This window comes from Colletotrichum chrysophilum (genome assembly GCF_026319265.1).
Source record: "Colletotrichum chrysophilum strain AFK26 chromosome Unknown scaffold_142, whole genome shotgun sequence".
Taxonomy (NCBI): Eukaryota; Fungi; Ascomycota; class Sordariomycetes; order Glomerellales; family Glomerellaceae; genus Colletotrichum; species Colletotrichum chrysophilum.
Genome location: NW_026517429.1, coordinates 27,166 through 37,762, shown reverse-complemented (window position 1 = coordinate 37,762; position 10,597 = coordinate 27,166). Strand labels below are relative to the sequence as shown.

Genomic DNA, 10,597 nt, shown 5'->3' with positions numbered 1-10,597 from the left:
AAGGAAGAATGTAAGTCCCGGCCCTTTGTGGTTCTTTTGCCATGCGCTTTCCACTTGGCGCCTCTTGTCCCACGTTCACCGTCACCAGTAAGATAATATGTTAGAGTTCAGGCCGTGTTTCTGAATTCCATCCTAGCCACGGCACGGGTTGTGGGGAAATCGGACTTCCAGTCTCCACATGGTCTGATCTGAGCAATCCGACTGCGGATACTTGTCTTCCCTTGAACCATTGCCAGTGAAAGCAACCTCTTGTCAACCTAAGCCATCATCTTTGGAACAGAAGTTCGACCTGAACGTCACTTGTTTCTCTAGGAACCATATGAACTAAGGTCCATTCGCATCATCAAAGCCTAGCGGCGGTAACAGGAGATCATGATAGTCTATAAAAGCCAAGGACGAGGACGTAGACTCATGAATCATGAGCCATGGGGGGCACTTAATATATCAAAAGGGGGTTGGCCTTGGTAGACGAGCTGCCTCAATCTGATCTGGGTCGCAATGGCCATGTGCTCCTCCGATCTCAAACCATAGTCTCTCTGCATGTCAGAACTCTATTGTCTCAACGTGGATCATACTATCAACCCGGGAGCTGTGGTCCGAGTACAATGTTTGTATGAAGAATACCATGAGAAGAAACAGCTATAAAGCAGCAGTTATGATCCCGCCTTTCGAGACAAGACACCTCAAACATCACCCATCAGATCAGTTTCCTACAGCTTACAAAGCCCACCTACCCATTCTCTCCGAGACTCCGACCTCAATCATCGCCGCCAAGATGCACCTCTCCAAGCAGATCCTTACTGTGGTTACCGCCCTCCTGTTCGCCAGCGCTGGTGTCCAGGCCGGTTGCACGACCGAGAGCCCCGGAACTCAGGGTTTCTACGGCGGCAAGTGCAACTCTGACAAGGTCTTCTGCGGCTACGCCCCCTCTGGCGGCTACAGCATCACTTGCTGCGACACCAAGGCCTGCGAATAGAGAGGCAGTTGCCATGATATTTGGGATAGTGGATTCTCAGGGAAGCTAACATTCAAGCTCGTTGTTTCTGTACAACAACTCACAGCCATCATTAGGTAGACATATTCCTTCCAGAGGCTGCAGCACAGTGTAAAGATACAGAGAGGAGTTAGACGCAGAAGGGCGACGCCTGGGGACGCCGGATAAGAACCAACAACGAAGTTCAGGATACCAATTTCATTCTTCATACATGCTCAGTTTTGTCATTCGTAGCATTTGATCAGAATCTAAAACTACCACCATGCAAATTATACACAAGATCTGCTACCCGTGATGGTGACCTTCTTCCGCATGTCCCTCAGGCGGGAACGGTTGCTCTGCACCCTCAAGATTCGGATCCCACGCCGGATTGGCACCGGCATCACGCCAACGTACCGATCTAGGACCGTGCTTGTTCCAATCCAATATCGCGTCAAAGTCTCTGCAAGTGTGCATAGATGACCAGTTGGGCAGCGCGTCTCTGCGCAGGGGATTGCTGAGCGGGTCGACAAATAGGGCCGGGGTGACGTCCGCGTAGCACATAAGGTTCATCCGGAGCATATCGATGCAGTGGTCTGAGTTGACGAAGCAAAAGTCAATTTGGAGCTTATTTTCGTCAAGCTTTGATGATGCAATATGAAACTTACCATGGTGAGTATAGATATTCTCGTCGGGAACACCTTCGTCAAGGAACTTATAATGCTCGTAATTATAGAACAAGCCCATTCGCAGTGAATTCTGAGAGTCGTGTTAGGCACAGGTCATTTAGCACAAGCAACGGGTGATGAACTGACCAAGCAGTGCAGCAGATGGAAGACCTCGAGCATGGCCAGGTAACCCCCGCCTTGTTCTTCGGGAACTTTGTGGAAGGGAAGCTCTGCCGAGTCTGTCATGTTCAACAGATTTACTTCCTCCTCAGAGACCCAGATCCCACCCGCGCCCAATTCGATCTCATGCCACGCGACGTCGACAGCGTTGGAATGATTCCCAGGCGGACCTCGCCACTTGTTCGTTTGCCTGAACTCTGCATTGTAGTGCTCTGGCGTCTTGTACTTGATCGCCTCAAGAGCCGGTGCTGCAGCAATCGTCAGAGAAAGTAATCTGTGATTTTTGTTTATTGATGAAACTTACATGGCGTGGAAAGTATCTGTGTGCATCCCTTTGTCGAAGTGTTCGGCTCTCCTGCCCAGATAGTATAGATAAGTGCAATGAGCGTCACCGAGTTGGTGGTGATGAGGAGGATATTCGATTGTGGCCATCGGTGATTGAACCATCTTGAGCGCCTAGAAGGTGCACCAGCCTCCTTGCCCTCTGCTTGGTGGAGGCTTTCATATCTCGAACCAAATTTCCACCACATGGCGATACGCAGGATTATGGCTGCTTTGCGGTTGATCCAAGGTAAAAGGTCAGAAATGTCCCAAGAACCTCGAAACTTCAGCATGGTAAAGGCAAACTGGGAGAAGCGACACGTTGAATTCTTCACAGCGTGCTTCTTTCTCGGACCACCAGCCTTCTATCGGAAGAAACATCCGGCAAGTAAGACGCCCGCATGATGACTTGGTGGGCCTGTGCACTATGCTTATACAAAATGCTGTAGCCTATTCCTTCGGCCATCGAGCTTCTTGATTCGGCCTAGAACTTGCATGGGTGCCGCTTCAAAAATCCCCAGCAGCCCGTCGTGGATCTCTTCCCGAAAAGCTTCGCGGCTGATATTGACCATTCAGGGCGGCAGGATTCGAATGTCCCCATCGAGAGCGTTTTATGTCTGGTCGTGAAAGTCCGAAAAGGATGCAAGCGCAGCCCCGCCACCGAGGGATTGGGTTCCTAGAACATGACCGGAGATGGTCTGTCGTAAGTGTGAGACAGATGGAAACCCAATCTCAAGCTTTGTTTAACCAATCATGCGAAGGATAACACATGGGTGTCAAGGTTAGTGTTACATCGCAAAAGCCGGAGGAACTATCCAATAGTCTGGATCGTCAAAACGTCACGAGCTAGCTTACATACCTTCCTGTCTAGGACTTACGACTCGACACATGTGGCAAGAAACGGGTTGGAACAAGATGATACCCCATCCGGCTTGTCATCTCAGAAGGATGCGATAAGACCAACTGAGGCGCTGTAACGTACTAGCCCAGTCGACGATGCGAGCGGTCTCAGGCCTTACTCCTCACATAAAGACCCGCCTGTAACCTCCTTGCCCGAAGCAAATATCCCGCTTCTTCCAAATTGCCCTCCACCAACTCGCCCAAAATGCACTTCTCCGTCCTCACCGTCGTGGCCCTCCAGGCCCTCGGCGCCATCGCCGCCCCCGTCGCCGCCGACTACGCCGACCTCGCCAAGGACTCCATCGTGATCAAGTCGGCCGGCACCTACAAGCGCGGCGAAGCGTACGCCGACTTGGCCAAGGATTCGATCGTCATCAAGTCGGCCGGCACATACAAGAGGGGCGAGGAGAAGCGCGAGGCGGACTACGAGCAGCTGGCGAAGGACAGCATCGTCATCAAGTCCGCTGGTACATACAAGCGTGGCGAAGAGTACGCAGACTTGGCGAAGGACTCTATTGTTATCAAGTCTGCTGGAACTTACAAGCGCGGCGAGGAGGTAAGTTGTTCTCTGCGACTTTGAAGAGAAGGACTGGTCCTGACTCCAGAATTTCTAGTACGCCGACCTTGCCAAGGACTCGATTGTGATCAAGTCGGCTGGTACCTACAAGCGTGACGAGGAGAAGAGGGACGAGGAGTACGCCGAGATTGCCAAGGCCAACATCATCATAAAGTCTGCGGGTACCTACTAAGAGGTCATGTACGCATAGGCTAGCTGAAGCATGGGGCCATGAATTGGACAATGTATTTGTGAACATGATGGAATTGAATTGGTGTATTTCGTGGTCGTCTCTTGGGATGTCGTTCAGCCAAGGTGACAAAAGCCCCTTGCTTCCTGCAGCCCAGCCGACCGGGTTGCTTGGCGGCCGTTGGCACAAGTCTTGGCAACACACTCAACATCCATCAGCCAGGCTGTTGGAAACGCTAGCGCGAATATCAAGACTCTTGATTACCTATGTGATTCTTGTATATCTACTCAGGGAAGATGGAAAGCGCCTTCACCGGCCACTGATGCTTTCGCTCATACTCCACCACGAAAGACCACTCACCTGACCCGACAACCTCGACTTTCTGTCCATCCTTGCCAGGCAACACCACTTCCATCTCTGTCAATGGGGGAACAACAACTTGAACCTTCAGCTCCGAAGGAGTAGTGTCGCTGCCAGTCAACTCCCATTTGCAGGAAACTTTGCCATACGGAGTGAGATGCTCAGCCGCCGCATGCGTGAACTCGCCGCCGAGCACTGGCTCAGCCCTTGACCTCTTCCAACCAGGATCCAGTCGTTTCAAACCAGCCAGCCGCTCAACCATGAACTTGGCCACAGCACCAAACGCGTAGTGGTTGAACGACGTCATGTCGCCGGGGTTGATCGAGCCGTCGGGCAGCATGCTGTCCCAGCGCTCCCAGACCGTCGTAGCCTCCATCTTGACGGGATACAGCCATGAAGGACACGTTTCGTTCAGCAGCATCGCGTACGCCACGTCGCTGTGTCCCGTGCGCGTGAGTGCTTCGCAGATATACGGCGTGCCAGCGAAGCCTGTGCCGATTCTGAAGCTGTTGCGGCGGACAATCTCCGAAAGACGGTCCCCTGCGCGCTGCGTCTGCTTTGGAGAGAGAAGGTCGAAGGCGATTGCGAGGGCGTAAGCTGTTTGAGAGTCGGAGGTCAGGCGCCCGTTGGCGCTGACGTACTCATCGAGGAATTCTTGTCGGGCTGCGGCAGATTCTCTGCGGTAGTGCTCTGCGTCTTCGTTCTTTTCAAGAATGGTTGCGACTTGGGTGAGTAAGTCTAGTGAACGGATGAGGAATGCATTCGCGACGAGAGGAGGATCTGTGACTGCCTTCATCGGCTCATCCGGGGGTGCGTTCGGGTCCAGCCAGTCCTAGGGATGTTAGTCTTTTCTATGTCAATGGCAGTATTGACACCTGCGACTTACTCCAAGTTGGAACAATCCAAAATCCCAAAGATGAACTGGTCCACTTTTGTTCCTTGGAATCTTTTGAATCCACGTTGTCATGGATTCATACTGGTCCCGAAGAATGCTTGTATTACCCGTCTCTTCATAAAGGGCCCATGGCGCGAGGACGACAACATCATGCCAGATGGCGTTGGCTCCAATCTTGCCCCAGTTCTGATGGCCCTTGAGGACATTCGGAGATACCATAGGTGGGATCCCCTCCAGCTCCTTTTGATCAAAGGCGACATCCGCCAGCCAGTTCTTCAGGATGCCGAAGCAGTCGTAGACGTAGGTAGCAGTGGGTGCAAAGAGCGCGAGGTCTCCCGTCCATCCCAGCCGCTCATCTCTTTGAGGGCAGTCGGTGGGCACAGACAGAAAATTGCCCCTCATGGACCAGCGAACATTGCTGAAGAGCTGGTTCAGCCGCCTATCTGAGCAGGAAAAAGTGCCTGCTTCTTGCATGTCCGTATGACAGACGACAACTTTAAGTGCTCCTCTGCAGGGATTGAGATACCCCGGCCAGCCGTCAATCTGAAGGTAGCGGAAGCCGTGGAAGCTGAAGCGCGGTTCCCAGCTTTCGCCCTCCGGATCGCCCTTGAAGGTGTAAACATCCGTTGCTTGACAATCACGCAGAGGCCTAGTGCCGAGCTCTCTGTTTTCGAGGACTTCTGCGTGACGGAAGGTGAGCTGGTGGCCGCGCTCGGCCTCGACGTTCTTGAATCGGACATATCCAACAAGGTTCTGTCCAAAATCAAGGATGATTTTGCCTGATGGTGTCGTGATAAGTTCTTTGGGTATCCAGGATTCCATGCGCCGAACTGGCTCTCCAAATCCCGCAATGAGGTCCACGTTACTGGGCAATTCAGGCAGAACCCCTACCGGTGACCAGTCGCCGCTCGTCGATGTGGTAGACCAGCCGACAACTTCTGCAGTGGCGTCGTACTTCTCTCCGTCATAGATCTCGGCAAGCTTTGTCGGTCCACGGGTGACCTTCCAAGTATCGTCTGTGATGATGGTCTCTGATCTCCCGTCCTCGTAGGTGATCTCGAGCTGGGCGAGAACGGCAGTTCTTGTGCCCCAAATGCTGCGACGGCCTCCTTCGAAGCCGATGCGGCCGTTGAACCAGCCCTCGGCTACGCGGATTCCAATGCAGTTGGAAGAAGAGGAAATGTGCTCGGCGACATCGTAAGTCTGATACTGCAGTCGGCCATCATAGCTCGTCCAGCCGGGTGCAAGGAAGTAGTCTCCGACCCTCTTCCCGTTGATCTCGGCCTCGTAGATGCCCTGGGCAGTCACATAGAGCCGTGCAGACTGCACACGGCCCTCAGACTTGAAATCTCTTCTGAACAAGTCCTCGGGCTGCGGAGCGTTCTTGCCGTCTTCCGACCATGGTGCCGAGATAAGCTTGCTGCTCCAGTCGCTTCGATTCAGCAGGCCGGTCTCGAATACGTAGGGCTCACTCCACGGCGACAGCTCCGTTTGATCCGCACTGCGAGCGCGCACCTCTACGGAGTACTTCTCGCGAGACCCGATGGCCTCACTCACCGGCCACGGGACGTCTTGGGTGTTTGTGTCATTTCCAGAAAACTCGCCGAGGACGGTGGGGCCGGAGAGACGCGAGATCCGGATGATCCGCTCGCTGGGGGTGAAGTTTTGGGGCGCGTCACTGTACCGCCATGAGATGCGAGGTCTTTCGACGTGTATTCCCAACGTGTTGTTCGATCGATAATGGTCAACGCGGACATCGACAACTTTGAGGTTCGCCATCGTCGCTTAGTATCCGATGCTGCCGCCCGTACATGTACTTCTGTGAAGCACCCAGACTTGGCTGTCGAGGAGTAGAACAGGGAGTTGTCTGTTTTACACTTCATCTGACCCCTCTATTGAGAAGAGCATAACGCCACATTTCAATGTCCATCGGTGTGAAGTTTACACGACCGGACCAAAAGAGCCCGAGATGGTGTTTGAGATGAGTCTGGTGATGGAACAAGTGGAGATACACTTGTGCGTGGTGATCCAAGATGGATCCCGGCAGAGAGGGGAAGACCCAGAGGACTAGCCTTCAACCAATGAAATGGTCCATCATAGCCGGAGTAATGCCATCGTCGTTTGGCCGGAAGAGACAAGCCAATCAAGAAAAAGTTGTTTCCGGGGAATGGCCGGCGTTTAGCCTGGCTCTTGAGTCTCTTGTGGTGGGTGAAGATTGCAGTGCAATGGCTGCACGGAGCGCCGGAGGGTCTGGGGGAGCCATCTCGGCCCACAATCGACGAACATGCATCGCGAGACATCTTAGCGCATCGTCCGTGATTCCCGGATGGTTGCAATGGTAGAATCTGCTCTGACTGATTGCGACGACCCTGTGTTTGTTGATGTAGCATCGTCATTCGCTCAGGCGATCGAGGTCGGTATGGTATGGGAAGAAGAAGAGCTGGCCATCGGGAACCTCGTCAGCGCGCTGATACTCGTAGTACAGATTCAGAAGGGCTCGGACTGTTCACTTTGATGACACGAGCTTGACGAGGGCGTCTTTGATCGTAAATACGGGTCGCAGCGTCCCTGCATCGGCATCTTTGGGACTGCAGTGGCCCATACGAACGAAGTACCCTTGGGAGGGGGGGGGGGGTTCTTGCCGAAGCCGCCCATGGTTTCATTAATTCTGCAGGCAAGAGACTGGAGTCTGTCAATGCTTTCTGCTTTCGTGACGTCGTGTTGTACTTCTGAAGCAACCTCGAGTAGTGCAACGACTTCCGTCTGGGACAATCGGTGGACAGCAACTGGCGGATGCAGCATGTGCCGCCGGATTGCCGGCGACAGCCACGGCCCCATGTTGCAAGGAGCGATCTCCTTCTTTCTCTTGTGAAGAAACAAGGGCGTCAGGTAGCCTGTTTCCTCGAGCCATGGTGCCAAGGCGTGGTGGTTGTAGGAGTTCAATCGCGCGGCAGGTGATGTGTCGAGTGGACGACGCTCAATGATGACGGCACTTTCTCTGGAGACTGCCATCTTGAACCTGGATTGGCAAGCACGATGTCTCTGAATTTTGATGTGCGGTAGAACAGTTGCCTCTTTCTTTCCCTTCCATTATCTACCTAAGTACCTGCACTTCCATTGCCTTTATCGTTCCTTCGCTTCCGAGTCACACCGGCAATCATCTCGCGACAGAAGAACCATGCCAAGATCCTTCCCGGCCTTCCTTTTCTTCTCTCACATCTGACTTTCAGGCATGCACAGCCGTTGGCCACCTTCTTGCAAGCCGTTTCGGGCTTGCGCGTCATGGCAGTGGAGGCAGTGGCATACGGGCGCCGCAGGGAAACCTCCATGACCGAATCCTGCCAAACCTCCTAGGTACCCAAAGAGGCAAGTACGATCTTTCTTACGCATTCAACGAATGACTTTCCATATCAAAATGAAGCCACGACGGGACTGGAAAGAGCCGCACACAAGGTACTGCTGGAGGATCGCGTTGTCCACTGTTCTCGACAGACTTCGTCCCACAACAACCTCCTTTCTCCAACCACGCATCATCAATCAGCACTCATTCATCCATAACGACTGTCACACGCCTATCAATAGTCACTATCGCTACGATCAACATGCCGACCCTTCGCTTTTCTTTACAACTCAACGAGTATAAGCCAGCTCCCGACACCACCGCCGAGCCTCGCCCAACTGACGTCGCCGCTGAGTGCAAGCCGACCTGGGCCCTCCACGAGTATCTGGAAACTGCATTCGTCAGCACACCTACGCCAGAGAAATGGCAGGAAGATGAAGATACCGACGAGAAAGCCTGCGCTGCTTGCAACAAATTCACAACATCCGGCCAGTACCGCTGCCCAACTTGCAGGACTACGTATTGTCAAGAAGATTGCCGGTATAATATTCCCACTGAACACGAACGAATTTGCGCGAGATTTGCCGAATTCAGCAAGACGCAACGGCCCTCAGAATACCATTACCGCGCGTTGTTTCTTCCCTGCACCGACGAGCCTCAATTCGTCTGGCTCAAAGTCACATTTGACGATTCCATCGGGAAACTCCACATCGAAACAGACCGCCGAGAAGCATTCGACTATGTCAAGGAAATGAAGCTCCCCGCCGCCTCGTGGACTTTCAACAATGAATGGAGGCAACCCATTACTCCTTACGGAGTCGACCTAATCACTTTCAACGCCAACGAAAACGCCGTTAGACAAGAGAAATGGGTTAATCATAGCCTGTTAGGCTTTGCACCGCCTGGCCACGTTGGGCTTGTGTCTGGTCCAGCATTTCTCATTTCGTACGACGTTGGCGATCCGTCAGGAGTAACTGAAATCGGTGTGAGCAGCATCACCGCAGGCAACGAGAAGAGCGACGATGTTGGCGGGGAAGCTGACGAAGGGGATGAGGGCGAAGAAGACGAAGAAGATGAGAACGAAGGCGAGCGGAACGAGGCCAAGAGTGGCAAGCCGAAATCCAAAGGAGGCTCAGCCAAAAAAAGAAAGGGCAAGGCCAAGACCAAGGGCAAGAAGAAGAAGCGCGTACCCAAAACCAAGCGCACAGTTGACGTCGAAAACGCCGACAAAGAGATTGCCTAGAACGAAGATCCTGTGGGCAAAGCTGACGCAAGAGGCCCATTCAGGAGTTACCGAGATATCGGAGTTCGGGAGATCGATTTCGCCATCAAGTGCTACCTCGTGCACCATAGAAATCCAGTTGATGGAGTCCATTGGGTAGCTGTCCACGGAGGCTGTTCTGGAGACCAGATGCACTCCATCAAGATAAACAACCTGCGCGATGAAACGCTGGTAGCTTTGGGAGTTGAACACATGGTGGAGCAGACAACACTGACGCGTCAAAGGTTCATAGTGAGCTACAGCTTATCCCCTTGTGCGGCAATGTATTCACTTGGGCTTCGATGGCATCTGCAACCCGCCATGCCCTCTGGTGGTCCCTTGGACCTTTCCGGGGAAGACGAAGACCCGGACTATGCTGCTTCTGAGCGCATCTTTGGAGCCATTGTTCGTGTGGTTGAAGATGAATCCTCAGAAGAGCTTGGTGTCAAGAGACTGGAGCACATGGGCGCCTTCACTCTTGCACAAGTCAACGGTGGGCAAATCCTACCTGGTCATATCAAAGCAGTGAGGGCATATCATGAGGATGCATTCCTCCGTGAATACGAGGATAAGATGTCAGAGCAAGGGTTCAGAGAGTACTGGGATGGCATGAAGGCCGATGGTTTTATCAATCCAGATTTACCGTCACCTTACGGCCTCGAGGAGAAAGGCGACGGGCTCTGGACGTGTTCACAAAAGGTCAGAACCGTTATGCAAATGAGGCGACTTTTGAACGAGGAGAGAAAACAGCGGCAATAGGGCGTGTTGGATGTGTATGTACAGCGATAGAAATAGCGGTCAACTCAAATGCGCGATTCCAGTTGAGAATCATTCATGGACATTGTGGTGATTCAAAACTCGATGTTAGCAAGGGAGACTTGAGAGAAACCTTTTCTCCCCGTTGTGTCGCTTGGAGGAGATCAAGAGGCTGGATGGCCAACTGCTTGAACCCT

The 10,597-nt window shown here is 53.0% G+C and overlaps 6 protein-coding genes across 6 annotated transcripts; 4 read left to right on the top strand and 2 right to left on the bottom strand.

Moving 5' to 3' along the window:
- Nucleotides 1–540: 540 nt before the first annotated feature.
- COL26b_011507 (uncharacterized protein) lies at nt 541–976 on the top strand (the record flags this gene model as incomplete). The annotated part of the gene is made up of 2 exons (XM_053184173.1): nt 541–607; nt 717–976. 2 exons carry the CDS (start codon nt 541–543, stop codon nt 974–976), a joined length of 327 nt encoding a protein of 108 aa, XP_053031870.1.
- Nucleotides 977–1,279: 303 nt separating this feature from the next.
- On the bottom strand, nt 1,280–2,253 carry COL26b_011506 (uncharacterized protein; the record flags this gene model as incomplete). Its single annotated transcript, XM_053184172.1, has 4 exons — nt 1,280–1,569; nt 1,642–1,732; nt 1,789–2,095; nt 2,126–2,253. The coding sequence occupies 4 exons, from the start codon at nt 2,251–2,253 to the stop codon at nt 1,280–1,282; spliced, it is 816 nt and encodes a 271-aa protein (XP_053031869.1).
- Nucleotides 2,254–3,247: 994 nt separating this feature from the next.
- On the top strand, nt 3,248–3,791 carry COL26b_011505 (uncharacterized protein; the record flags this gene model as incomplete). Its single annotated transcript, XM_053184171.1, has 2 exons — nt 3,248–3,598; nt 3,657–3,791. 2 exons carry the CDS (start codon nt 3,248–3,250, stop codon nt 3,789–3,791), a joined length of 486 nt encoding a protein of 161 aa, XP_053031868.1.
- A 280-nt stretch (nt 3,792–4,071) lies between these two features.
- Nucleotides 4,072–6,822, bottom strand: COL26b_011504 (uncharacterized protein; the record flags this gene model as incomplete). Its single annotated transcript, XM_053184170.1, has 2 exons — nt 4,072–4,980; nt 5,035–6,822. The coding sequence occupies 2 exons, from the start codon at nt 6,820–6,822 to the stop codon at nt 4,072–4,074; spliced, it is 2,697 nt and encodes an 898-aa protein (XP_053031867.1).
- A 1,823-nt stretch (nt 6,823–8,645) lies between these two features.
- On the top strand, nt 8,646–9,626 carry COL26b_011503 (uncharacterized protein; the record flags this gene model as incomplete). The annotated part of the gene is made up of 1 exon (XM_053184169.1): nt 8,646–9,626. The coding sequence occupies one exon, from the start codon at nt 8,646–8,648 to the stop codon at nt 9,624–9,626; it is 981 nt and encodes a 326-aa protein (XP_053031866.1).
- Nucleotides 9,627–9,965: 339 nt separating this feature from the next.
- Nucleotides 9,966–10,403, top strand: COL26b_011502 (uncharacterized protein; the record flags this gene model as incomplete). The annotated part of the gene is made up of 1 exon (XM_053184168.1): nt 9,966–10,403. One exon carries the CDS (start codon nt 9,966–9,968, stop codon nt 10,401–10,403), a length of 438 nt encoding a protein of 145 aa, XP_053031865.1.
- Between the last annotated feature and the right edge of the window lie 194 nt (nt 10,404–10,597).